This window comes from Phaenicophaeus curvirostris, chromosome 24 (genome assembly GCF_032191515.1).
Source record: "Phaenicophaeus curvirostris isolate KB17595 chromosome 24, BPBGC_Pcur_1.0, whole genome shotgun sequence".
Classification (NCBI taxonomy): domain Eukaryota; kingdom Metazoa; phylum Chordata; class Aves; order Cuculiformes; family Cuculidae; genus Phaenicophaeus; species Phaenicophaeus curvirostris.
The window spans coordinates 4,848,983-4,876,873 of record NC_091415.1 but is presented as its reverse complement, the minus strand read 5'-3'; the positions used below and the strand labels follow the sequence as shown (position 1 = coordinate 4,876,873).

General features: G+C 47.4%; 1 protein-coding gene across 4 annotated transcripts; it reads left to right on the top strand.

Annotated features, from left to right (window-relative positions):
- Positions 1–386: 386 nt before the first annotated feature.
- Positions 387–27,891, top strand: SRPK1 (SRSF protein kinase 1). Of its 4 annotated transcripts, none has more exons than XM_069875761.1 (16): positions 387–443; positions 536–596; positions 11,225–11,343; positions 13,686–13,794; positions 14,183–14,270; positions 14,468–14,555; positions 15,963–16,069; positions 16,713–16,878; positions 17,800–17,825; positions 18,292–18,505; positions 18,964–19,383; positions 21,061–21,161; positions 22,664–22,771; positions 25,550–25,619; positions 26,056–26,148; positions 27,550–27,891. In XM_069875761.1, the coding sequence occupies exons 1-16, from the start codon at positions 431–433 to the stop codon at positions 27,732–27,734; spliced, it is 1,968 nt and encodes a 655-aa protein (XP_069731862.1). In that variant the 5' UTR covers positions 387–430; the 3' UTR covers positions 27,735–27,891. The 4 variants fall into 4 exon arrangements, with proteins under 4 accessions (XP_069731862.1, XP_069731859.1, XP_069731863.1 ...); XM_069875758.1 differs by having other exon boundaries at positions 416–443; positions 11,210–11,343; XM_069875762.1 differs by lacking the exons at positions 387–443; positions 536–596 and adding an exon at positions 7,280–7,518.

The following is a 27,891-nucleotide window of genomic DNA, read 5'->3' as shown; positions in this document are numbered from 1 at the left end:
TCCATCCCGAGCTCCAGCGGTCCCGGTGCCCACTCCATCCCGAGCTCTAGCATGACCAATCCCAGCCCTGCACCAAGCTCCACCGGTCTCGGTTCCCGGTCCATCGTGCCCGGTATGGATGCTCACACCACCCCGAGCTCCAGCGGTCCCGTTACCCACGCCCACTCCCTCCCGAGCTCCGCTGTGACCGGTGCTCGCTCCCTCCCGAGCTCCACCGGTCCCGGTTCCCGGTCCATCGTGCCCGCTACCGACGCTCACACCACCCCGAGCTCCAGCATGACCGGTACCGACGCCCACTCCCTCGCGAGCTCCACCGCCCCCGCTCCCCGCGGCCGCCCCCCTCGCCGCTCCCGCCCCGGGCTCCTCCCCGCGCCCCAGCGGCCCCGCCCCGGCCCGGGCCCGGCGCAGGCGCGCGGTGCCGCCGGCGGCCATGGAGCGGAAAGGTGAGCGCGGGGCGCTGCCGGGACACCCCCCCTTCCCCTTTCCCCCATCCCCGCACCCCCGGTCCCCGCTCACGGGCCCCTCTCTCCCGCAGTGCTGGCGCTGCAGGCGCGCAAGAAGCGGACCAAGGCCAAGAAGGACAAAGCGCAGAGGAAGTAAGAGCCGGCCCGCTTTGTTCCGCCCCGCGGGGGCGGGGGGGGGAGAACGGGCTCAGCCGCGGGTCCTCGCCCTCCCCCGGGGCCGAGGGATGGAGCTCGGCCTACTCCTGTCTCCTTTGGAGCCCCCCCCACCCCCCTGTGTGTCCCCCCCACCCCCCTGTGCGTCCCCTCACCCCTCTGTGTCCTCCCCCCGCCATTTGGAGCGCCCCCCATTCTCCCTTTGGAGCCCGCTGCTGCCCCCCCACCCCCAAAACGTGGACCTTCCAGCTTTTACCCCCCCTCCCCCCCGCCTCGTAGCCCCCTCCACCTCTGCCCTCCCCCTTTTGGAGCCACCCTTCTTCTCTCCCCCAACCTTTGCAGCCCCCCTTCGTCTGCCCCCCCCTCCCCATTTAGAGCTACCCTTCTGCACCCCCCATTTGGAGCCACCCTCTTAGAGTTACCCACCTTGGAGCCATCTTCCCTATCCCCCCTTGGAGCCCCCCCCCCCATTTGGAGCCACTCCTCTGCCCCCCCCCCCCCGCATTTGGAGCCACTCCTCTGCCCCCCCCCATTTGGAGCCATCCCCATCTGCCCCCTTACAGCCCCCCCCACCCCTTGAAGCCATCCTTCTTGCCCCCCCCCCCTCCCTGCCCACCCCTTGAAGCCACCCCGCTTCTCCCCCTCCCCATTTGGAGCCACCCCCCTGCCCCCTTGAAGCCTCTGCCCCTCCACCCTTGAAGCCATCCTCCCTGCCTTCCGCCCCCCATTTGGAGCCTCTCCCTTTGTGTCCCCGTCCCCCCCCCATTTGGGGCCACCCCGCTGTCCCCCCCTAGAGCCACCTCCCTCTGTCCCCCCTTTAGAGCCCCCCCCTGCCCCCTTGGGACACGCACCCATGTCTTTCCGCTCAGGTAAAACGACTCTGGATCTTGTGGCAATGGGGAAGGAGCTTTAAAGCCGGGCTCTCAAATCTTAGCTTAGGAAGCTTCTAGCGCTCATCGTGGGGCTGGAAGAGCATTGTGGCCGTGTCCCTTTCCCAGCTCCTGTTTCTGTGAGAACTTTCTACAAGAAAGCTGAGAAGGGACTATCCATAAAGGCTTGTGGTGATAGGACGAGGGGGAATGGGTATGAACTGGAGAGGGGCAGATTTAGGCTTGATATAAGGAAGAATTTCTTCACGATGAGGGTGGGGAGGCCCTGGCCCAGGCTGCCCAGAGCAGTGGTGGCTGCCCCATCCCTGGAGGTGTCCAAGGCCAGGCTGGATGGGGCTTGGAGCCCCTGATCCAGTGGGAGGTGTCCCTGCCCCTGGCAGGGGTGGAACTGGATGGACTTTGAGGTCCCTTCCAACCCAAACCATTCCATGATTCTAACTGACCATCGTAACACTGACCATCACTCGGTTGCTTTGTGACCTTGAGTGAAGCATAGATTTTAGTTTCTCCTTATCTCAATCTTTTCCCTCAAACGGACAAGGAGTTAGAATTAAAATTGCTTTAGTCTATATTATTTTTAGCCAAGCCAAGTTTCCATTGGCCTTTTTCTTAATATCACAAATACGCCAGGAAATACGCATGTCAAAGCTTTAGTCGCTACTAAAGCGCAGGGAGTTTGGTACGTAGGCTAGTGCTGGGTGCGTTAGCTTTGCTGGAAGCTCTCTGGGGAGTCTGAGCTATTAATTCCATCATTTCGTGAGGTGTGATTCACTCAAAAAAGCCCATCTTTAAAAAAAAAAGATAGGCTTACAAGTTTTTTTTTTACTAAAACTCATTACTTAGACTGTGAACTTCTTAGACAGCTGGATCTCATGTGGTGCGTTCTAATAGTAATTTTTGCTCTGATTTTCAGAGAACTGTAGAATCACAGAATGGTTTGGGTTGGAAGGCACCTTCAAGCCCATCCAGTTCCAACCTGTGCAATGGTTCCACGCCTCCCAATGGATTGGGTTGCTCCAAGCCCCATCCAACCTGGTTGTTGAACACCTCCAGGGATGGAGTCCAGATCACAAGCCTGATTTTGGAAGGCTCCGTGTGTGTTTTGGAGGGGAATATTGCATCGACTTAAGGCTGGTGTGGACAGAAGGTCTGTTCCTGGCTGAAGTGTTGCTGGAACATGCCATCTGCGTGGTTTAATTGGAAAGAGATCGATTTCCTATGCTCACAGCTGTTGTACTGTGTGAACAGAAGCCTGATACATGAGGAAGATCTGGTATTTACTTCAAAACTATGCTTCTATTTGAAAATACAAGCTTCTGTTTGAACTACAATACGAATACACATGTACTTTTACAGTGGTAGTTTCTCATGGAATTGGACACTGGTGACTTAGGCCATGATTACCAGTAAAATGCTGTGGCTTTTTTTTTCTACACTGTGTTGCAAGCCCTTAGAATATCCAACTGCTCTTTTTGTCTTAGGAAAAAATGACTCTCTAGGTTAAAACGGAGGTTAAGATGCAGGATTTAAGAACTAGGCTAAAATCCCCATCCAGAAACAGTCAGAAACTGAAAGGAGTTTTGTGTTACGGCTTATTTTCTCTGAAATGAAGAAAATAAGCGTATTACCAGGACCTGGGCTATGAGGCTGGGTGTTTCATTGGTGGGTCCAGATGATAGCATCGTGAATTAAGGCTACAGCAGTGTCTTTGTGTTCCAGGACAAGCTGGTCTACAGAACCAGTAGTCGTGGATAAGGGATGCTGAGTTGGTTGTGCCCCAAAGCAGGATGCTTTCTTATTTTAAGCATGAGTAACTGCAAAGGTAGAGATGTCATGCTGTTGTGTGACTTGTTGTGGAGAGAGGATGGGATTTGAAATGCTTTCCTCCAGTTATGCACGTGCTAGTGAATTTATTTAATCCCCTCTGTTCCTCTCTTGTGAGACCTCATCTGGAGGATTGTGTCCAGTTTTGGAACCCTCAACATAAGAAGGAGATGGAGCTGTTGGAACGGGTCCAGAGGAGGCTACAAGGATCCTGGAGCACCTCCTGTATGAGGACAGGCTGAGAGAGTTAGGGTTGTCTAGCCTGGAGAAGAGAAGGCTCTGAGGAGAGCTTCTAGTGACCCTCTGGCACCTGAAGGGGCTCCAAGAAAGCTGGGGAGGGGCTGTTCACAAAGGTTTGGAGAGTGATAGGGCGAGGGGCAACTGGAGAGGGGCAGATTTAGGCTAAACATAAGGAAGAATTTCTTCACGATGAGGGTGGGGAGGCCTTGGCCCAGGCTGCCCAGAGCAGGGGTGGCTGCCCCATCCCTGGAGGTGTTCAAGGCCAGGTTGGATGGGGCTTGGAGCCCCTGATCCAGTGGGAGGTGTCCCTGCCAACGGCAGGGGTGGAACTAGATGATCTTTAAGGTCCCTTGCAACCCAAATGATTCTATGATTTTTACAGGCTCTGCTGAGCGGGAGATCTTTTTTCACAGGACTTAGAGTAGTTCCTCTGGCTCCCTCTGCTCCTGGAGCGAGGGCAGTGTTAGAGCAGAGTTGGTGCAGTGCTGCTGTCTTGCTACCCTCCCCCCCCAAATACATGTAGTGTTTTGTGTTCTCAAGAAGGTTTTTTACAGTAATCTGTAATTCTTTGGCCAGACATGGATTGAAGCCTCACTTGTCTCTTCCTCTTCCCCAGCTGAAAAAGAATAGAATTGCTATGAAGAGAGGCGAGGAAGTCGGTAACTTTTCCATCTGTGGGAAGCAGAAAATCCATAGTAGAGTCTGATAACCTTCCAATTTGCCTTTCTTCTGTGCTGTGTGAGGAGCCCTGGAGCTCTGACAGCCCCCTCAGATTCTTCCTTAGCTTCCATGCTCAAAACTTTTCCTGGGATCAGCATTTTGAGTTATTTTTTTCCTTGCTTGTCTTTGTCAGGTCTGTGTCTTTGGTGAGTATTTTTGAGTATCTTGCCTACGAGATTTTTCATTCAAACGCAGGAGCGGTTATCAGCCTGCGACAGGACACAGCTGAAGATCTGCTGGTTTCCATGGAGGTCCCTTGGTTTGGAATAGCTGGAATAGCTTGTGGTTCTACAAACAGCTTGTTAAGTGCTTGTGTGGGGGAGTGGGTACGGGAAGCAAGCAACTCGATTGCCTCTGTTATTTGTGCATCGATACCGTTCTCCCGTGAAATTCTTTATTGCTGATCTTCACGCTGAACTCCCACTGATCCACTAAACAGAAGAGTGTCTTGGTACCTAAGTGTTAGACTATCTCCAGGCCTCTCGTGTCTCCACAGTGATATTCCGATAGCTCTGCAGCAGCAAGCGTTGTGGATTTGCCAGGCTGGCAGAAAATACCAGTTCTTTCTTTGTAACAATAGGGATGAGTTGCGTGTAGTTATAAAATAACATGCATAATACGACACAGGATTTATAATTCCCCCAAATCACCTCAAGTACTTCAGTTTCTTGAGCAGAAAGATGAAGTGCATACAAGCAGGGAAGTACTTGTGTAACTTCAGATCTGAATTCACACTGAAAGTTTGAGTTGAACAGTTAGAATAGTTATCAAACTCGGGTTTTGCAGTGGATCTGCCTGTAAGCGTCGTGGCGGCTGGCACCAGAAACGCTCCTTCTCACTAGATGTGCCTTAACACGATCTTGGGGTCGCCCGCAAGGTGAGGAACGGCACCGAGATGCAGTCTGGCAGGCGCACTGCCCTTAAAGAGACATTGTCTTGATGCACGGCTGTGAAAACAGAGAGATTTTAAATCCTGGCTTTTCACCAGGCCATATGGTGCTTTTTTTTTTCCCCTCTTCTCCAAATGAGAACAAGGAATCCTGACTAGCAGTCGCGTCGAGATCTGGCTCTGGTGGGCGTACAGCCCTGGAAATTGTTGGCTGGATGGTTAAAGGAGGAAAGCGATGCCTCCTCCAGCGAGACTCTTGGGGAGCGGTACAGAGCTTCTGTGTGCATCTCCTACGGGATGAGTTGGATTCATCATTAGTCTTGAGTTCAGTGAATTTAGTTCTGTTTGGAGGCGTTTCATGGGTGCGATTTGAGCTCTCAAGTCTGGGATGCCAGTGTTTGTAAAGATTGTGCTGCAGGTGGTTTAAAAATTATGTGGGAAAGCAATTGGCTTTGGTTTCCAGCAGACGAGCATCATCTCTGCAGGTATCAATAGATTGGCAAACTGAGGTGAGGAGGAGGAGCAAGGAGAGTATCTTTAGCACATACCTAAGGATGGTTGATGTGAGGAGCGATTCGGATTAAATGTGTGCTGCATTCCTTGCTTGAGGGTGGAAGGGTTGCACTTTCATGCCTGTTGAAAGCAGGTAGGTAGGTGGCACGGACAGTATTTCTGCTGGATTTGGGACAAGGGAAAGTACTGACATCCTGTATGAGACAGTTTGAAGACGTTCCTCTTAAACAGGGAGAACCAGACACCTCCCCCAGTGTTTTATATACATTATCAAGGGTGGAGGAAACAAATTCTGAGTTTTGATGGTCTGGAGCCCTGGCTGTTGTGAAAGTGTGACTTAATTTGTAGAGAAGAGCCAAGGAGACTGTGCCAGTGCCGCTCCATTGCACGAAGAACGCTGCTCGTTCACTGCACTGCCCGTCCCAGTCTGTGTGAGGGTGGTTCCCATCTTCTCATCCCCCAACACTGTTGGGTCTACCTCACTGAAACCTGGGAGAACAGACGTGGTGCAATTGAGGCTTCTTTCTTGATCGTTTTCACCTTGATTTTAGTGTCTGGACCAGATCAGCCATTCTATGGGAAGCTGGCAGGAGAATCCAGGAGTGTTTTTTCCAGCCTCTTCGTAAGGAGCAAGTGAGGGACTGAAGTTTGAGTTCCTACCAGTTGCTTTTGCTGCCCCTGTATGTCTGTGGTTTATTGATCTATTCAATGCAGACCTCATCTACAGTGAAAAACTTTGCATGTTGTTAGCACCTCCTCTAATATGCAGAGGTTTGTTAACTCTGAACTCTTAAAACCATGTTCAGACTTCAGTGAGGCTTAATCTAAATCAGTTTTAGAAAATGAGGCAAGTTTCTGCTGGGTGAAAAGTGTTTCTAGGTGAAAATGTTTTAGATATACAATCAGGTGAATCCAATTCTTCTTGAAACCTCTTGGGGTAAGACTGCAGAGCCAGCTTCAGGGTGTTTGTCACTAACAAACAGTCTTCCTGAGCAGAGAAAAATCTAAATTATTCCTTGCTGTGTCACGTTGTTGCTGAGTTGTTTCCCCTATCGCTCACATAAACCAGCAGGGAAAACAGGCACAGGAAATGGCTGGTAATTCTTCTATATCATTGGAGGACAATGTTAAGTGCCTGCTGCTGTGAAAAATACGCCATTCACCTTTTTAAAGAAGATTTGACCCCTCCTTCTGCTTTTTTGGTACTTTTAAGCGTAGAGGATAAGTTTTTCTTCTAACTCTGGATGAGAGGTTTGGAATTACTTCAGAAAATTCATTTTTCCTTTGAATCCCCTTTCTCTCCTGTGTGGTTGTGCTGGCCTTTCAGTATCAAAAGGATTGGACTGTCAGGAATTACCATGATTTTTGCCTCCATCCCAGCATTGAATCCGGCCGACTATTGAATAGGCAAATAAAACCGGCTCGTTGAGGAAGATGAAGCCGAATTTTGAATTTCATTAGAGGGAAGAACGAGGCAGGTAAAAGATCAAGGCGAGGAGATGCCTCTGCTTGCGCTCAGCCCCTGAGAGGACTGAATTTGCAGGAGGCTGAGCTGGGAGCAGCCCCAGCCCTGCTGCCAGGCCCCGTACCTGCAATGCAGTGCTGTGCAGCTGCAGCTGCAGCTGGGCGGTGGAGGCACGGGCCCTCTCCTCCTCTTCTCCTGCACAAAGCCCTGCTGCTTTCCCCCAGGAGCAGCCCCTCCGCCTGCCCTTGATGTCCCCCTGCCTCCCCAGCAGCGTGGCATCGGGATTTTAATGGCTTTATCCAAAACTGGTGGGCTGCCTGCAGGACTGTCGTTATCCATGGGAGGCCGAGCTTCGTGCAGGTGGGTTCCCCTCTTCTTTATTTTCTCATGTTGTATCTCAGAAATTTGTAGTTCTTCAGGCATTCCGGAGAGAATAAAGACTCTTGGGAAGGGCTTAGGGGAGGGATTTGCTCGAATTCCATCAAAGATTCAGCATTGCTGTTTCACAATGAAGTAAAATATCACTATGTAGTTGTAGAGAGACTCTGCAAATCCTGTTAATTCTGGGGATTAATTAGCACATTGTGGGAGCAGAAGGAAAAGGTGATCAAGGTGTTCTTAAGTAGGACAGAGGTGCCTACTAAAAAAAGTACCCCAGAACACTTGATTTCTTCCTGTGGAGACTATTAACCAGTTTTCAGAGGCTCTTTATGTATTTTTATCTGCAGTTTGCGATAGTGCTGTTTCATCTTTAAATACAGAGTATGGATTTTTCTGCTCTCCAGCAGCCTTTTGTGCCTTTTCGAGCGCTGTCTGTGTGAGTGAGGCAGATGGATGAGGGCTGTGGTTTTCTCTATCAGTTTTTCTCTTGGTATTAATACATGTTCTGCACTGATTAAGTCTCTCAATCCGTATCTGTAGCTGACATGGTCACTTTGGGGGAAGAAGGTGGTGGGATGTAGTAACATCTAAAGACTTTTAGCAGGAAGGCAAAGGAATGGGATGTGGTTTGGAGGCGATTTATTAAAGGAAATAGCAGTGTAGAAATGCGTGTGACCTGAATACAGCTCGGTATCACTTTAGTAGCTGTAGTGGATGATAATATAGAAGTGAAATGCTTTTGCGTCCCCGGGACAGGCTCAGATGGAGACGACGGGTTGTGTGGTGTGCGAGGGTGTCAGCAGCGTGAGTCGTCAGCCCCTTAGGAGAGGGGCAGAAAAGCCAGAAAGCTTCTAAGAGAATGGGGTTTGGTGCTTTCAGTAACTTCTTCCTTGATGCATGAAATGACTATTATTGAAAAGCATGGGGACTTCAGAATGCCGCGAGGTTTCTGTCTGCGTCAGTGGTTCTTAAGATGAATTTTCTTTTGAGTCCATTCTAACCCCCTGCATCTCATGCAGTTGCAAAAGTGAAAATCATGGGGAGAATTACTCTTTATCACTTAGGCCACGGGTGGGGCTACCGAGCTCGAATCCTCCTTGATAGGAATGGTTGGACTCGATGATCTGGTGGGTCTTTTCCAGCCTGGTGATTCTACGATTCCTATGATTCTCCTTGCTCTCCGGTTCTGCGTTCTCGTTCTTTTTACCCTGCCTATAGGATCTGTTAAGTAGGAACACCCAATCTCCCCTTAGACCATCTCCTTGATGTCCATTTATTGCCCTTGCTCTTATTTTGTGGATAGTCTATGACTTTATTCGTAGCTCACTTGTCCCTGAAGGAATGCAGCGGTTTTAAAGCAGCTTCTTGACCTCCAAGACTGTTTTTCCTTGCCAGCTGCCTTCTTCCTACTCCCAGCTTGTAATTCTGTGGCTCTCAGGGGGAAAAAAGTCTAACTATTAAATATCCTGAGGCTGGATCAAGCTGCAGGGTCGTTAATGTTTATCTCCTTAGCCTGGCAGCAGCGGCACAGACTGCCTGGCAGTCTTGTCTTATGGCTCAAGGCCGCTGATCTGTGTTGCTTACCTGCTCCTGAATCAAAAAATAGGTGGGACTTGCTAACTCGGATGACTGACTGAAAGAAGAGTGGGGTGGTTGTGGCTGGGGTGACCTTTGCAGCTCTTCTCTATTTTAATTGCCTTCAATTCCAGAATGTAAATCACTTACGAGTTTAGCCATGATCGCATTGGCATGGGTGATTTCTTCCTTTTCATGCTCCATGGGTATTTTAGATTTAGAGCAAGAGGGCACGGCCTCAAGCTGTGCCAGAGGAGGTTCAGGTTGGACATCAGGAAAAACTTCTTCACTGAAAGGGTTCTCAAGCGCTGGCAGAGGCTGCGCAGGGAGGTGATTGAGTCCCCATCCCTGGAGGGGTTTAAAAGACTGGTGGGTGAAGTGCTTAGGGATATGATTTAGTAATGGACAGGTACTTTTGGGCTTGGTGATCTCAAATGTCATTTCCAATCCAGGGATTCTATGATTCAGTGATTCAGATGGCTGCAGTTTCATGTGTTTTGTGTGTGCGAGAGCTCAGCAGTGGGTAAATGCTGAGCATTTGTTTGGCTGTGTAACTACTCCAAATTGAAGTATTAGATTTGTCCCTTGGGTTACGATCAGGATACGATGCACAGAACTCCAGCTTGGTTATGAGCTGTGAGACTCGATGATCTGGTGGGTCTTTTCCAACCTGGTGATTCTATGATTCTGTGAACTGCATCCGAAAGCCCACAAGCTTTAGCATCTCCCCAGCATAACCAAAACTGGCTGGAACCAGAAAGGTTGTGGAGAGGAGGGGGCTGGCCTCTTCTCTCAAGTGACAGGGCACAGGACGAGAGGGAATGGCCTCAAGCTCCACCAGGGGAGGGTCAGGCTGAACATTGGGAAAAAATATTTCACGGAAAGGGTGATTGGGCACTGGCAGAGGCTGCCCAGGGAGGGGGTTGAGTCCCCTTCCCTGGAGGGGTTTAAGGGACGGGTGGACGAGGTGCTGAGGGACATGGGTTAGTGATTGATGGGAATGGTTGGACTCGATGATCCTGTGGGTCTTTTCCAACCTGGTGATTCTATGATTTGAAGTGGGAATGGGAGGCATCGCTTGTATCTGCTGCTTCCCTGGAACAATGGTTTCAGTACAGAAACTTCCGCTCATTCACCCTGGCAGGGAAACTCGCTGTGGAGAATGTTCTCTTGTGCTCCTACGTCATTGCGTCTCTTTGTGCAACTCCAGCCTTCTATATATCTCTTAATTTTAAAAGGAGAAAGCTTGATCTTGGTATCCTGCAGTACGTTTGCCATGAAATCTCATTGACGAAATGAGCCGTGGGTGCAGTTTTCATTCTAAATCCTTGCTCTGTACAAAAGGATGTTGAAGATTAAACTTTGTAGACAATTACATTCCCTGGAACGCTTTGTAAAGTAAATAACTGGTGCTTGAGTTCAGTCCCCCTGCAATCACACACAGGGTTTACAGTGCATCTACTCTGCCAGCGCCCACTCCGCGTGGTTCTGGTGACTGTAACGAACTTCAGTGACGAGACAAACTGGAAATGCAGCCTTCCACATGAGAACAGGAGAGATCAAGGGCAATATTAGGGGTTTGAGAGTTCTGAAGCGTTGGAAGTAGGATTGTTAAAAGTTCATTTGATCTCAGAGGTCAGAGGGACAAAGGGCATAAATTCTAAAACCCTGTTTAATTTTTTTTTTACCAAAGGTGGAAGATGTAATTGATTTAGTGTTTAAAATAACATCCATCAACATTTAAACGTGAGATAACATCTTTAAATACGAATTTTCTTTAAAAAAGTTCTCACTGAATGAAAAACTGAGAAGAAAGAGGTTCAAATAGGCTGAGTTTTGGCAGAATCACCGAGCTTTTAACTCGCTGTCCACTCTGTCCTTTTCTTCCACAATAAAAGCTAATCGAGGGCATGAAATTGTAATTCTCACTGGTATATGAAAAATTGTTTCTGTCTGCTTTGACATTAACGTAGGTGTAAAAGCATTTAAATATGAAAATAATATTTCTGGAGGCGGAATATCCTCCCTTATCAGCAACGACTCGTGTGAAAGGAAAAGCTACTGAGCCGCGGAGTAACGTGTGTGAGACACGCAGTGTGTTCTCTTTCAGACCCGACACGCAGCATCGCGGCCCCGCTGCTCATTCAGAGAATGACCTTCCAGAGCAAGAGGAGGAAATCCTGGGATCGGACGACGATGAACAAGAGGATCCAAACGATTACTGTAAAGGTGAGAACTTCCCTGCTTAAGGTGCAGGTTTTTCAATGTAATCAAGACATTCCCTGGATTTCCTATCTGCTATAGAGAATTAAAATAGATTCCCTCATATTTTAAGTGTTTTTTTTGAAACTGCATGATGATAATATTTTTTTCAAGCTAACCTGAAGTGGAGGTGCTTCTCCAAGATTCCCTTTATCCATCAAGATTTGAGTTGGAGAGCTGTTTGTAGTGTCTGTGTTTGAAGCTCTCAGCTTTTCCTCTGTGCCAGAGGGCTTTCAAAGCTGGAAAAAACAAGGAGACATACAATTTCCTTTTTATTTTCATCTGAAAAAAGGACACTTTCAAATCCTTCAAATCAGGTTCAAATTGTTTACTGCTTTCTTTTGAAGATAATCTTTGCATCCGTTCTACAGATCGCTTTGCGATCTGCAAATAGTGTTTTCCTGTTTCTCTGAGTAGAGACTAAATGCAGAGCAAATGGCAGTACCACAGTGTATAATTTAGTACTGAGAAGGTCAGGCTGTTTTTTTAACATAGCAAATAATTTAAAAAAAGATAGAAAACTGATCATACCAATTCAGCCAATCAATTAGTTGAAGCTTGAGTGTGTCTTCTCACCTCCAAGCCCTCTGTAAGACAACTTCTGTGATACTATTTATTGAAAATATTGAATAAAACTGAGGGAGAAGCATGTAACAAATGCCATGTAAGAAATGCAAAGGAGAAATAGCCCAGGGAGTCTGAATTGCAGTGTTTTGTAGGCTTTAGGGCTTGACTTCAGCGAGTATTTGTGGGATTTTTTTGTTGTAAAGCAAGTGGGAAGAAGGGGATCATTGTGTGAATTGGCAACTGGTGCTGCTGTAGCTGAAGTCGTTAAGTGAAAAGGGGCTTCTGCTGCTTGAGATAGTGAAACCCTGTCTTGTTTGTGGACCAGGGAATCGAGAGAGAGGAATCTTCCTGGCAAAGCGTGCATTTTAGGGGTGGTATTTGCTGACCACAACTGAACAGCAAGCACCTGGAATCTAGGGGGGAATTCCAGGTTCTGGCAAAAATGACAATTACAGATTGTTCTCTTTGTTCCATTTTCTGCCAGTTCCCTCGTGTCTTTGGCTTTTCAAATCTCCACTTCCATCACGGCCTCCTACGTAGAGAGCAGCTTGGGGGATGCTGGGGATACAGGAAGGAGACTCCCTGATTTTCAGTGCTGGTTTTAAATGCCTTTCAGTCAGGAAAGCAGTTGTGAGGGAAGGACCATTGGGTTTTTGGGTGCAGTACTCCCCACATTATGGGGACTAAAGCCATGCTGGTGTTTAGCTGTGAGATCCTGTTACTAACATCACAAGCTGTGTTTTCCCATGGTGGTGAGCCGAGCAGGCTTGAGATGCTTTCAGTGTTGCTGGATTCTTTCATTATGCTTCAGTTGGTTTTGGTTGACAGCCGACTGACCATGAGCCAGCAGGGGCCCAGGTGGCCAAGAAGGCCAATGGCATCTTGGCTTGGATCAGAACCGGCGTGGCCAGCAGGGCCAGGGAGGTTCTTCTCCCTCTGGACTCGGCACTGGGGAGACCAAACCTCGAATCCTGTGTTCAGTTCTGGGCCCCTCACCACAAGAAGGATGTTGAGGCTCTGGAGCAAGTCCAGAGAAGAGCAACGAAGCTGGTGAGGGGGCTGGAGAACAGGCCTGATGAGGAACGGCTGAGAGAGCTGGGGGTGTTTAGCCTGGAGAAGAGGAGGCTGAGGGGAGACCTCATTGCTCTCTCCAACTACCTGAAAGGAGGTTGTGGAGAGGAGGGAGCTGGGCTCTTCTCCCAAGGGACAGGGGACAGGACGAGAGGGAATGGCCTCAAGCTCCACCAGGGGAGGTTCAGGGTGAACATTAGGAAAAACTTTTTCCCAGAAAGGGTGATTGGTCCCTGGCAGAGGCTGCCCAGGGAGGCGGTTGAGTCACCTTCCCTGGAGGGGTTTGAGGGACGGGTGGATGAGGTGCTGAGGGACACGGTTTAGTGATTGATGGGAATGGTTGGACTCGATGCTCTGGTGGTTCTTTTCCAACCTGGTGATTCTATGATTCTATGAGTGGTGACCTACCAGTCAGTCATCCCAGTTGAATTACATTAAAACTTTTCTGTCAACTACAGGGCTGTTCACAGCTCTTCCTCTAACACGCATTCGTTTTGGCAAGATCCCATTAGAGGAAACATTTGTTTATATGATTAAAAATTTAAACAAATCAAGTAAGTTGCGATGCATGTTCCGCATACCTGCCCTTCTGCACTTGTGTGATCTCTTGATACGTGAGCTTCCCACTGTTCTGGGTCTCTTCCAACCTGGTGATTCTATGATTCTTTTAGGGGGTTACCACCTTGTGAAAATAGGAGATCTCTTTAACGGACGATACCATGTGATTCGGAAGCTTGGATGGGGCCACTTCTCCACCGTGTGGCTGGCTTGGGACATCCAGTAAGTCCGTCTGTTCTCCCTGGTGTTTCTGGGAATGCACGGTGTTGCACAAAGATGATCAGAAAGCGTCTTTTTACTTCTAGTTGAAAACACAGAGCCTAGCTGTGACATCCCAACGCAGAAGCGTTTTTGGTCATATGCGTGTGGAAGGGCGTTAACCTTATATGTGGAAAGAGGGCTCTTGTGTTCAGCAGTCTCTGAGCTATTATTTCATCTTATTAGAAATCACTGACGTGGATGTTTCATAAAAAGAGACCCAAAGAGTGCTTAAACCTCATTTTTCCATAAGGCCTTAAATAAGTAGCTCTTTCATGTGCAGAAGACCTAGGATAATCCTGGAGAATAAGTATGAGCATTAACTGTCTCCAATTTACTTATGTGTGTGTAGAGGGAGGCGATTTGTGGCGATGAAGGTGGTGAAGAGTGCCGAGCACTACACAGAAACAGCACTGGATGAAATCAAGTTGCTAAAGTCGGTGAGTGCTTGAGAGCAAGGGTCAATCTTTATTCATTTTGAGGAGTTCACATCAGTCCCGTATCCGATATTTCTGGATTTTCTAGCTGCAAAGAAACGGGATAGGAACAGTAGTGCAGTAGATTTAACTTTAAAGTATATTCTTGCCCGGTAGTTACCTCAAGAAACACAAAATTAATCCTTTTTTTCCCTCTGCAGGTCCGCAACAGTGATCCAAATGATCCCAGTAAAGAGAGAGTTGTTCAGTTGTTAGATGACTTCAAGATCTCAGGAGTTAATGGCTCTCGTATCCTTTTGTGGAATAAAGGCAAAGAATTGCGTCAAGCTGGGAATTTGCTGGCTTGTTCTCAGGTCGGGGTGGTGAGCGATGCCCAGGGGTCCCTTTTCCCATCCGAGGAAACCTGCTTGTAGCATCGTCTGCCTGCTGAGCTCAGATCCAGGATGGAGAAGTGATGGAGACGGTGCTGCTTAGTCATGCCCTTAACGTGAGAGATGAGGTGGCTGCATCCGACTCGTGAGTCAGAGCCAATGGCTCATTGTCTGAGGTGCTTTGTGCCCCTTGATTTCACCAGCAGGCTGGGAATAACCCCTCGTTTAAGTAAAGCAGCACAAAATGTTAAGATCAGTAATTAAAAAGAGCAAACACATGCAGTCTGTGACTCGATAACAAGGTGATTGTAGTTACAGGAGCATCTAACCTTGGAATCATCAATGCTGTTAGGATGTTTAAAGTGTATTGCTTCAAAAATCCCCTCTAGTTCTGCCTTCTGACAGACAGTGAGTCGTGGCAGGTCCTAATAACACACGCCTGAAGTTTGAAAATTGGGCTTTTTTGCATGTTGATGCTTTGCAGTACCTCGAATTTTATTTCGGTAAGAGTTACTAGACTGCTTGAGGGAATCCAGCTGTTGGTTATGAACGTTCTAACACTTATAGAAAAGAGTTGCTGCAGAATGTATTTCCTCCATCAACTTTTTTGATACTTAGCACTGAGTAAATGTTGGCTGCATGCGTTTTACAGTACCTACTTTCTGCCAGTGTAGAAGGAAAGCAACCTAATAAACTCATGGCTTTTAAAACAAAGGCACAATCCTGACTATCTCACTGGAGTGGCTGTAGCTGTTGAGATCTTACAGACAAAAAGCAGATAATGTAAACATTGTTGAAGTCCAGGCTTGTGAAAAGTTTGTTTTGCTGGTAAAGAGGCAAGGGAGGGTAGAGAAAGTAACTTAATTGTTCTGGAGATGCCTTATGAAATGGAAATTTTATTATCTTTTCACGTAATGCTGGTACAGAGAGATCTGGCATCGAGTTTTGCCTGGGGCAAGAGCCTTGACTGTGCAAAAGTGGATGTTGTTTGCTTGAAGCTGTCTCAATTCAAGCAGGAAAAACTAATGCACATTCGCTTGTGTGACTGGCTTCCACTCAAAGCAGGAGGTTGCTGCTGCTCCATCAGGACCACTGTCCTAACAAACTCTATCCCTCTGTATTTTAGGTTTTAGATAATGATACTGATAGGCTGTAGGGTAGGAGCGCATTGTTAAGGCAGGCAGGTTGCCTAAGCTGTGTGAGAAGGTTGAAGGTTGTTTAATATTAAATGGTTAACAGGTATGGATTTCTTTTGATCCTCAGTCCTGGGAATTCAGGGCTCCTTGGGTCAGGATGTTCATCTTTTTCCTTGACCGAGTTCCAGATATTTGTATGGTGTTCGAAGTTCTAGGGCACCACCTTCTGAAGTGGATCATCAAGTCAAATTATCAGGGGCTCCCACTCCCTTGTGTCAAGAAGATCATCAAACAGGTAAGTTCCAGCTCTGACTCTGCTCCCCTCTACCCACTGAGAACTCATCCACTAATTTTTCGCAGATCCAGGAAAACAAGTGTTTAAAAATCAGTCTTATGCAACAAAATAATTATTGGGTTAATATTCTCTTTCTCTACCGCAAAAAGCTGCTACAGATATTTATATTCTGACATCCACGGGAGGCTGGGGCTGCTTTTAACCTCCTCTTACCTTGGTTATTGCTCCTCAGTTGCAAATATTTTTGTAAAACTCTGTCACGGTGCTTAATGATCGGAAGAGCAAGAGAAACCTGTTCTTCCTACTGGATGGGTGTCTAAGAAGAGAGGTCTTTGTGGATGTGAGGTGGAGGGGAAGAAGAGAGTGTGATTTTATTGTAGGGTATTAAGATTAGATTTTCAGCTGTGGTGAGTTACAAGGGTTAAGAGACAGGATTTTAATTCATAGCTAAAATCTGTGTGTGAATCTGTATTTGATGAGGTGGAGTAGACAGCACTGGTCACGTTACTCCAGATTAGATCTATCGTCAAACACAGAAATTCTTCAGGTTCATTGGTTCTCCAAGGCAATCTTGCATTTTCATTTCACCTTCAATTTGCTCATTCATTTTCTAATGATTAATTTCCTTCTGTCCTGACTGCAGGTTCTTCAGGGTCTGGATTACTTGCACACAAAGTGTCGAATCATCCATACAGATATTAAGCCTGAAAACATTCTTCTGTGCGTCAACGACCAGTACATCCGCAGGCTGGCAGCAGAAGCCACCGAGTGGCAGCGATCTGGGGCTCCCCCACCATCTGGCTCTGCAGGTGCTTTTTTCCTGAAAATTCTATTCCCCCCACCATGCACTCTCAGATCATCACTAACCACAGAATCACGGAATGGTTTGGGTTGGAAGGGACCTCATGGGCAGGGTCGCCTCCCACTGGATCAGGGGCTCCAAGCCCCATCCAACCTGGCCTGGAACACCTCCAGGGATGGGGCAGCCACAGCTCCCCTGGGCAACCTGTTCCAGGGCCACCCCACCCTCATAATGAAGAAATTCCTCCTTATGTCTAGTCTAAATCTGCCCCTCTCCAGTTTATCCCCGTTGTCCCTTGTCCAATCACTCCAAACCTTTGTAAACAGCCCCTCCCCAGCTTTCTTGTACTTCAGGTACTGGAAGGTCACTCTAAGGTCTCCTCGGAGCTTTCTCTTCTCCAGGCTGAACAACCCCAACTCTCTCAGCCTGTCCTCGTACAGGAGATGCTCCAGCCCTCAGATCATCTTTGTTGCCTCCTCTGGACCTGTTCCAACAGCTCCATCTCTTTCTTATGTTGAGGATTATGCTGTTGGGCATCATCTTACCCCACGAACACTGAGCTGAGCCCGTCCTAGCAGAGCTGAGTTGAGGGAAGCTCTCTTAACTCGGGTATTTTAATATTTTGGTTTGCATTTTCTTTTCAGCCAGATGCTAAATGCACGTAGTAAATGAAGTTGCATGACAGGAAGTTTAAGTCTTTGATATCAATCAAGCAAATCTATTACCTAGAGTTTTAATTATGCATTTAATGTTTTAATAATTTTTTCATTTCTTGCTATACTTCTGTAGAGAAATGAGCCTTCAAAATAACATTTGCTGATACCTTCAAAATGTTGCCAAACCACATAGGAAAAAAGCTTTTATTAAGAATGCAGTTGCAGTTTTGAATATCAACATACTAATTTGTTGATCTTCGTTTCCCTTTCAGTGAGCACTGCACCACAGCCAAAACCAGTAAGTGTAATAGATTTCATCTCTTTATAGTATCTACTGTGTTGTTTGATCATACAGTCAGCAACCTTTTATCAGAAGGAGAAGTGTAATTTGTCACAGACATAGGCATCATTTGATGTTATTCCTTGGAGATGTAAGTAACGTTAGCTCATGTATCACCAGAATGAGCTGGGTTTTTGTGGTTTGGGGTCTGTTGTGAAGGTGACTGTTGTGTGTGGAGTCTGAGATCCCTCATTTGGAGAATACAGTAGGTGTTTCCGATCAGAACAGAAATGTGCTGATAAAAGCCATAGGCAACCGCTCCGAAAACGTTAATACTTGCTTTTAATTTGGGAGAAGAACTGTCTTAAGAGGCTTTTATCCCAGGCTGCTTCCTCAGCTCTTAAGATAAGTTAAAACTTTGTGAGTTTTAGATTTATTGAAATATGAAATGCTAAGCCAAATTTCTCTCCTTGCTTCTACGTAGGCTGACAAAATGTCAAAGAATAAGAAAAAGAAGTTGAAAAAGAAGCAGAAACGGCAGGCTGAGTTGCTAGAGAAGCGAATGCAAGAGATAGAGGAAATGGAGAAGGAAGCAAGCCCTGGGCAGACACAGCCTGAAGAGGAGGAAGAAGCTCAGAGTCCTCTGGAAATGGTCATAAAAGTTAGTCCACCAGAAGAAAATGTCAACAAAAAGACAGGTATGGACTTAAAGTATTGTTAAAGTAGAATCACAGAATGGTTTGGGTTGGAAGCCCATCTGGTTCCAACCTCCCTATGGATCAGGTTGCTTAGAGCCCCATCCAGCGTGGCCTTGAATGCCTCCAGGGATGGGGCAGCCACCACTGCTCTGGGCAACCTGGGCCAGGGCCTCTCCACCCTCAGCAGTAGCCCTGGAACTCAGTAGGACAGTGTTTGCTTTGCTCATGCTGGCATGAGGAGGGTGAGCACCTTTAGCAGAGCTATTTGTTGTCATTTAACCTGTTTAGGTGGGCAGAACACCAAGTGGCTCAGGCGTCCGTTGTTACAAATCGAATTCATAACTCATTGTGCTCAGTTGAGTTTTGAGTACTGTCTCCTCCTGAGGGCTCCCTGAGCACCTTCACGTATTGCGTTGCTCTGACATATTCTGCTATCTCCTCCTTTTCTCCTCTTCCAGCTGAAGTTGTTGTACACGAGCAATCGATGGAAAGCAGCGTGGAAAAATGTGTAACAGAAATAAATTGCAATGGAGTGATACAGATGACAGACTTCCCAGACTCCGGCAATCAAGGCTGTGTGCGACTTGAAGATGACCTGCATAACGCCAACGACTGCGGTGATCACCCTCACACGCAGAAGGAGAACTTCCGTAGTTGTAGTTACAGTCAACGCAACGGTGACTCGGAGAACGGGCCTCAAGAAGCAATGTCGGACTCGTTTGTGCCCTTAGTTTCAGAAGATTCCATGGTGTGCCAGCCCGCATCCAACAAAGAGCGATCGTTCAGTGAGCAGGAGATTAACCACTTGCAAGAAAGCATCCAAACGGAGATCCCTTCAGAGGATGAGAACGAGAATAACAGCCCATCAGACAACAAAGGTGAATCCTGTGGGAAAGGGCTCCTTTCTCTTAGTGTGGGAGAGCTGTGTTACAGCTGTTTGTCACGGTATCGATAGAAACCTCCGTTTTGTAGGATGAAGTGATCAGAACCTTCCTGTTCCTGCCAGAAATAGTTAACCTGACAGTCCTGCTCTGAGATATTTGCTGTCTGTAGAATCAGAGAATAGTTTGGGTTGGAAGGGACCTTAAAGATCATCTAGTTCCAACTAGACAGGTGGCAGGGACACCTCCCACTGGATCCAGTTGCTCCAAGCCCCATCCAACCTGGCCTTGAACATCTCCAGGGATGGGGCAGCCACCACTTCCCTGGGCAACCTGTTCCAGAACCTCCCCACTCTCATGGTGAAGAAATTCTTCCTTATGTTTAGTCTAAACCTGCCCCTCTCCAGTTTATACCCATTTCCCCTCGTCCTATCGCTACAAACCTTTGTAAACAGTCCCTTTGTAGCTTCCAGTCATAGTTGTACTTCAGTTTTGACTGTTGAATGCGTAAGTATTCCCACTTCAAAAAGTACCTATACGTTATTTTTCCGTATAGGAGCACCCCACCATCTCCTTGTATATCAGGGGTTGCTTATGGGTTTTTTCATTTGCAGGAAATGTAAGGTCACAATTTGTCGCTACCTGTTAAATGATGGGATAAGTTCAGTGTGTTCTGATAAGTTTTGTTCTTAATGCAGAGCACCTCTCGGCTCCTTGAGATGAGTCAATGTTTGCTGAAAACCTACACAGCTTAGCACAAAGACATCTTTAATGCCTCTGTTTAAATATGATTTTGTTTCGGGGCGGGGGGAAAAATAAGCCTTGTAGATTTAGGAGAACATAAGACACACGATAGCGTTCTGCGATTTAGACATGTTCCAGGGGACAGGTGGGAGGGGTCTTGAAAAAAAACATGAATCAATTGGTAGAACTGCCCTTTTTTGCATCTTTAATTCAAAGCCAGGTGAAGGGCATTTGCTTGGAGGAGGGAGAAACTGATGCTTGTACTTTCTAAGAAAATTCTATAGCTTTCTCTTCACAGAGAGCTGCCAGGAGGTTCAGTGGATGAAACGTAGCATGTGAAACTTAGATTTTTGCAACTGGAACTGCCTTTAGTCAGATGCCCCTGCTAGGTTACCAGGTGTATTTTGCTCCTTGCAGCTCTTTTCCAAATTGCTTTAGAGGTAAAGCTTGATTAAAACTTAATATTTTTGCTCTTTGCTGTGTCACTGAGGTTTCCCTGATACACTTTAGCTCTTGTAACTGTGTCACAGCAGTGAGTGATGGGTACCTCAAAATGGTGTAATATGTGGACTCTTCTTTGAAGACTTAGGAAGACTTAAGGGTTGAAATCTTGTTTGGTTTTGACAGTGCCCTTATTTACAAAGCCTGTTTGGATGCAGACAGACGTTTTAACTCTGTTAGAAGTGCTGGGAAACAGTCACCGTTGCATATGCTGACTTGTCTTTCTGCTTTGTAACACTGGTCGGGTATTAGCAGTGGTAACTCTGCTGTTTCAGCTGCAAACCAATGTTGTTTTTTATACCTTTGGGGAGGGAAAAGTACTAATCCATAACCAAAACCCTTCCTGGGTAGGGAGAGGGCGATGGGACGGTGACAGATGGTGACAGCGTCCATGTAGCTTTAATCAGCTGTTGTACATGTTGCCTCTAGGAAAATCAGCTGCTGGGAATTTCCTTCTTAATCCTCTTGAGCCCAAGAATGCCGATAAGCTCAAAGTGAAGATAGCTGACCTAGGAAATGCCTGCTGGGTGGTAAGTTCACAATCTTTTCATGCTGACTGTCTAAACCTGCTAATTCAGTCACAGTACCCCAAGGTGGAAGAGAATCTGTAAAACAGCTTCTGTCTTAGACCTGCTTGTGAAAGTAGGGACAGTTTGAAACCACGTCGGGGGGAAGAAAGTGGGGGGAGCGGTGAAAGAAAGAAATAAATATAGATCTTAGGAAGAAATGTGAGGGTGGGGAGACCCTGGGCCAGGTTGCCCAGAGCAGTGGTGGCTGCCCCATCCCTGCAGGGGTTCAAGGCCAGGTTGGATGGGGCTTGGAGCCCCTGATCCAGTGGGAGGTGTCCCTGCCCATGACAGAGGTGGAACTGTCTGGGCTTTGAGGTCGCTTCCAACCTAAACTGTTCCATGAAGTGGTGCTCTTAACATAGGATTCCAGTTTGCATTCTGGGTGCCTCACTGGCCATTAGATCACTTCTAAAAGGCCTGTGAAGAGTGGCACATATAATGCATAAGAATCTGTGCATGTGAGACTTCTGAAGGAGTCTGTAGCTGTCCTGGAGAATGAGAAAGTTGCAAACAATCTCTCTGATGTGTTAATTCTATAGTTTTATTTTTTATAGTTTTATTTCCAGACCATTTCAGTGGATTCGCAAGCACATGAAAGAGACTCATAAATAGTTTTATTCTTTGATGGTAGCGCTGCGCTGCTTTTAAATGTCTGACATTTCAAATAGGAGAAATGTCTCTTTTATTTGGCTTCTTAAATGGCAAAATACTTCAGATCTTAGGAGAGAGAGGAGTCTCAGACTCAGAATGAAACATCAGGCTTCAGCATCTGGCGAGGCAGTCTCTTACACTGGTGTCACTGATCTGCTTTAAGGTAGCTGAATTGTGGCTTTTGAGGTAGCTGAATCGTGGCCTGTCTGTCAATTGGAGAATCATAGAATGGTTTGGGTTGGAAGGGACCTTAAAGATCATCCAGTTCCACCCCTCTGCCATGGCAGAGACACCTCCCACTGGATCAGGGGCTCAAAGCCCCATCCAACCTGGCCTTGAACCCCTCCAGGGATGGGGCAGCCACCACTGCTCTGGGCAACCTGGGCCAGGGCCTCCCCACCCTCGTAGTGAAGAAATTCTTCCTAATGTCCAATATAAGTCTTCGCCCTTCCAATCTAAAGCCATTCCTCTCATCCTGTCCATGCCCTCTTTGATCCAGAGCCCCTCCCCAGCTCTCTTGGAGCCCCTTTCAGCGCTGGAAGCTGCTCTAAGGTCTCCCCGTGGCCTACTCCATGCTGAACAACCCCATCTCTCTCAGCCTGGCCTCATAGCAGAGGTGCTCCAGCCCTCAGATCCTTTGCGTGGCCTCTTCTGGACTTTCTCTGACAGTTCCATATCCTTCTTGTGTAGGGGATTCTATTTAATGAGGATGTGAAATGTAATGAGAATAATCTCTGATCTGCTCTGGCCTTGCAGGCTGTTGATTCTCTTCTTTTAAACTGTCTCTTTCATAAAACATCTCTTCTCTTTAGCACAAGCACTTCACTGAAGACATCCAGACAAGACAGTACCGATCCTTGGAGGTGTTGATAGGCTCGGGGTACAACACCCCCGCTGACATCTGGAGCACAGCGTGCATGGTGAGTGGTGTTATCTGCTGGCTTTTAAACTCTGTTCTGGGAATCGTGCCTGTGCTGTGCGCTGGGGACTGCCGAGTCACTACCAAGCCTGGCAACGAACCCTCTCAGGTGCTCACCCAACTTCCAGACTTGCAGAATACTCTGTTTCCGTAGAAAAGTGGTTTTGCTTGGGTTTTTCTTTTGCCACCTGTTGCTTTCCTTTTGAAAGTTAGTTGTGTTATGCAGCACTGGCAGTTGTTGGCCATGATTGTACTTTGTCATCGTGCTTTGTGGAAAAACAAGAGAATGACGCAGTTCTGAAGACAAACTCATAGAATCATAGAATGGTTTGGGTTGGAAGGGACCTTAAAGATCATCCAGTTCCACCCCACTGCCATGGCAGAGACACCTCCCACTGGATCAGGGACTCCAAGCCCTATCCATCCTGGCCTGGAACACCTCCAGGGATGGGGCAGCCACAGCTTCCCTGGGCAACCTATTCCAGGGTCTTCCCACCCTCATCGTGAAGAATTTCTTCTTAGGGTCTAGTCTAAATATTCCCCCTCTCCAGTTTATCCCCATTGCCCCTCATCCCATCACTCCAAGCCTTTGTGAACAGTCCCTCTCCAGCTTTCTTGGAGCCCCTTCAGGTACTGGAAGGTCACTCTAAGGTCTCCTCGGAGCTTTCTCTTCTCCAGGCTGAACAACCCCAACTCTCTCAGCCTGTCCTCGTACAGGAGGTGCTGCAGCCCTCTGATCATCCTTGTAGCCTCCTCTGGACCTGTTCCAACAGCTCCATCTCCTTCTTGCACTGAGGATTCCAGAACTGGACACAATCCTCCAGATGAGGTCTCACAAGAGAGGAGCAGAGGGGCAGAATCCCCTCGCTCGCCCTGCTGGCCACGCTGCTTTGGATGCAGCCCAGGACACGGTTGGTTTCTAGGCTGTGAGCTTACGTTGCTGGCTCATGTTGAGCTTCTCATGGACCAGCACCCCAAGTCCTTCTCCTCAGGGCTGCTCTCAATTTCATCATCCCTCATCGTGTAGTGAAACTGAGGATTGCCCCCACCTAGGTGTAGGACTTTGCACTTGGCCTGGTTGAACCTCATGAGTTTTTATAAATCTTTTTATGTAAAGAGCCTTTTTTCTCCTGCATCCTTCGCTGTTGCACAGATGTCTTCAGTATAATTTCGTATTTTAATCATATGCATCCTCTGCATATTTGGAATCATTTTCTAATCTGAGTAATGCTGAGGCGAGGCTGAAGCTGTTCCTGTAAGAGCTGGCACGTGGAGAATATGGTGATTAAACAGAAAAACAACAAAAAAATCAGTCTAGTCAGTTACTGCATGTGCCTCTAGTGTCTCCATCTGTGTTTTCTACAAATCAAAGTTTGTTTTTTATATTTTAAGCTTGGAAAACAGTGAAATAATTTTTTGCTGTCTTGGAAAACAAACGGTGAATTAGATGAGTGCGGTAAAATGCGATGGGGTCGTGTTGTCTCTGCAGAATGTGGGGTCAGAATTACACAGTGGTTACTCCGAGTGCCCAACTCAATAGTTTGATGACAGCAGTCTGTAAAGAAAACTGAGAATGCAGAAGGTCAGAGGTGCTGTTTGGAGTAAAAATGAATACGTAATGGGTAAATGTGTTGAGGAATTTAGGAGTGGTGACTTGAATGCAAATGTTTTTCTCATTTAAAACATGTTTTTCTATCTACAGACAGATGTTCAGAGATTAACTGTTTAAAAAATGTCTCTACTAACTGAAAATTGTGCAGAAGGGAAAATCTTCGTTAAATAACACCAAACAAACCTAGAGCTTGGACATGACATCATTTTGTAAAATGCTGTTGAGGCGGAAGAGAGGCTAAGCCTGCAAAACCTTCACCCAGCTCCACACAAGCTGTGGTGTGGGGGGTGTTGATTCACAGAGGGCTGAGCACGAGCCAGCAGTGGCCCAGGTGGCCAAGAAGGCCGCCAGCATCCTGGCTTGGATCAGCCATGGGGTGGCCAGCAGGAGCAGGGAAGGGATCAACCCCTGGACTCAGTGCTGGGGAGGCCGCACCTCGAATCCTGGGTTCAGTTTTGGGCTCCTCACCCCAAGAAGGACATTGAGGGACTGGAGCGTGTCTGGAAAAGGGAATGGAGCTGGGAAGGGTCTGGAGCTCAGGGGTTGTGGGAGCAGCTGAGAGACCTGGGGCTGTTTAGCCTGGAGAAGAGGAGGTTGAGGGGAGACCTCATTGCTCTCTGCAGCTCCTGGAAAGGAGGTTGGAGCCAGGGAGGTGCTGGTCTCTTCTCCCAAGTGACAAGTGACAGGATGAGAGGAAACAGCCTCAAGTTGCAGCAGGGAAGGTTTAGATTAGATATTAGGAAAAGTTTCTTCTCTGGAAGAGTGGTGAAGCCCTGGCACAGGCTGCCCAGGACAGTGGGAGAGTCTCCATCCCTGGAGGGCTTCAAAAACCATGTGGCTGTTGCACTTGGGGACACGGTTTAGTAGACACGGTGGGGTTGGGCTGGCGGTTGGACTGGATGAGCTTAGAGGGCTTTTCTAACCTTAACAATTCTATGGTTAACACACCCTGTTACGGTGTGCTCTGGAATTCAGCCCAGATGTGCTTGTGATGGTTTTAATGCAGTTGCTAAAACGTTGCGAAGTCATCGCCCATCTTCAGATGGTCCTGGAGCACTGGAGGTTGTTCTTCCCACCACTTCTCTTCTGCAGAATCAAGCTGCAGCGCGTCCAGCAGTGTGTGGAGTGTATTAAAGTGATTTAACGTGCTCCCTTCTGTTTGTTTAGGCCTTTGAGTTAGCGACAGGGGACTATCTATTTGAGCCTCATTCTGGAGAAGATTACTCACGGGATGAAGGTATGTTTGTCTAGGTCTTTCCTTTCTAAAATAGACATGAAATACGATGGTTGCTTCTTCAGAACAAGCTTCTCTTACAAATTAGCAGCGCAGAAGCTCCTTGCAAAAGCTTGTTTACCCAAATCAACACCAACTGTGTGTGAGCCTCTGCAGCAAAGCACCGTGCAGTGAAATCCGTGTTCTTATTTTCGTATTTCCCATTCCTTTTACCTCTGGATTCACTGTCTTGCTCAAACTGTTCATACCTCAAATGGGCCCTCACCTTTTCTCCCAATTGACTTTGTCCTTGCTTAGTGTAATCTGATTTCAAGTGGATCCCAAAGTGATTTTTAAGGGAGATAATGTCTTTGTCCTTGTATCGCGGAGGAGGAAACTGGGGCAGAGAGATGTCTTGTGGGGATGTGTCTCATTGTCTTTTCTTATGGAAAAAATGCAGATCACATTGCATTGATCATAGAACTTCTGGGGAAGATACCTCGCAAGCTCATTTTGGCAGGAAAATATTCCAAGGAGTTTTTCACCAAAAAAGGTAAAAAGAAGCAAAGCAAATGTCATTTTCCCCATGGTGTCCTGTCCCAAATAGACAAGAGAGCCTTGCTGGAATTAGTAATTAACAATAGACGCTGGCAAAGATGCAGCTTGAAGTCTTTCCTTTGTTTTGTGAAAGGCTTTCTCAGTACAGCGGCAGCTAAAGAGAAGGCGTTCGTGTCTACCTGCTAAAAGTATCCTGCATCCTAGTACTTGACATCTCTGTAGATTAAATGCAGCAGGTAGAAAAATAGTACCTGTAGACATTTCTTCAGATTGGATGAGGCTTTATTTAGCTGATCTTTGTCAACTAGAGGTGTTGACTTGCCTTTCAAGTCTTCTCTAGACAGCTCTGTTTCATTTCTAGCCTGCCAGTCACCTAAATAGTGCCTCGCATCCTCAGCCACGTAGCTCAGGACACATTATACCGTTACCACCAAGCTCTAAGTACCCCATAAAATGTATTGAGACTCAAGAAGATGTTTTTGACCTGGTTTAATACTAATTTTTGTAAAGCAAACCTTTTTTTTTAGTAGTGTATTACATCCTCAAACCATGATGCGTGTATTCTGAGATTAACAGCACAGCGTTTATCTGCGATGTCGACTGGTATAATTGGGGATTTAACAAAGTTAAGCAATATTTGTGATATTGGATCAGAAATAGCAGAAGGAGAATATCCCCTGCCACGGATAGGGACACCTCCCACTGGTGAGACCGCTCCTCGAATCCTGTGTTCAGTTGTGGGCCCCTCACCGCAAGAAGGATGTTGAGGCTCTGGAGCGAGTCCAGAGAAGAGCAACGAAGCTGGTGAGGGGGCTGGAGAACAGGCCTGATGAGGAACGGCTGAGAGAGCTGGGGGTGTTTAGCCTGGAGAAGAGGAGGCTGAGGGGAGACCTCATTGCTCTCTGCAACTCCCTGAAAGGAGGTTGTGGAGAGGAGGGAGCTGGGCTCTTCTCCCAAGGGACAGGGGACAGGACGAGAGGGAATGGCCTCAAGCTCCACCAGGGGAGGTTCAGGTTGGACATTAGGAAAAACTTTTTCCCAGAAAGGGTCATTGGGCAGTGGCAGAGGCTGCCCAGGGAGGGGGTTGAGTCCCCTTCCCTGGAGGGGTTTAAGGGACGGGTGGACGAGGTGCTGAGGGACATGGTTTAGTGATTGATGGGAATGGTTGGACTCGATGATCCGGTGGGTCTCTTCCAACCTGGTGATTATATGATTCTCTGATTCAGTGGATCAGGCTGCCCAAGCCCCATCCAACCTGGCCCTGAACACCTCCTTGCCATTTATACTCCCTGTGCCCAACTATCCAGAACAGTTCCTGAATCCAATCTGTCTTGTTTAGTTGTTCAGCTGCTCTGCTCCTATGACTTGTGCTTAATTTGTCTGTCTCGCTTTTCAGGTGATCTGAAGCACATCACCAAACTGAAGCCCTGGGGCCTTTTTGAAGTCTTGGTGGAGAAATACGAGTGGTCCCAAGAGGACGCAGCTGCATTCACAGACTTCTTATTGCCTATGTTGGAGCTGATTCCGGAGAAGCGAGCTACGGCAGCAGAGTGTCTCAGGCACCCCTGGCTTAACTCCTAGAGGCTTTGCCCTGATGCCACAGCACTACACTCTGGTTTACAGCATAGCGTACACGCTGCCCCTTCCCAGATCAGTTTTTTTCCCTTGTTCATTTCCAGTGTCAAGTTCTTCCTTCGAGGCTTCCGAGATTTTAGATAAATCTGACTTGTTCTGCTGA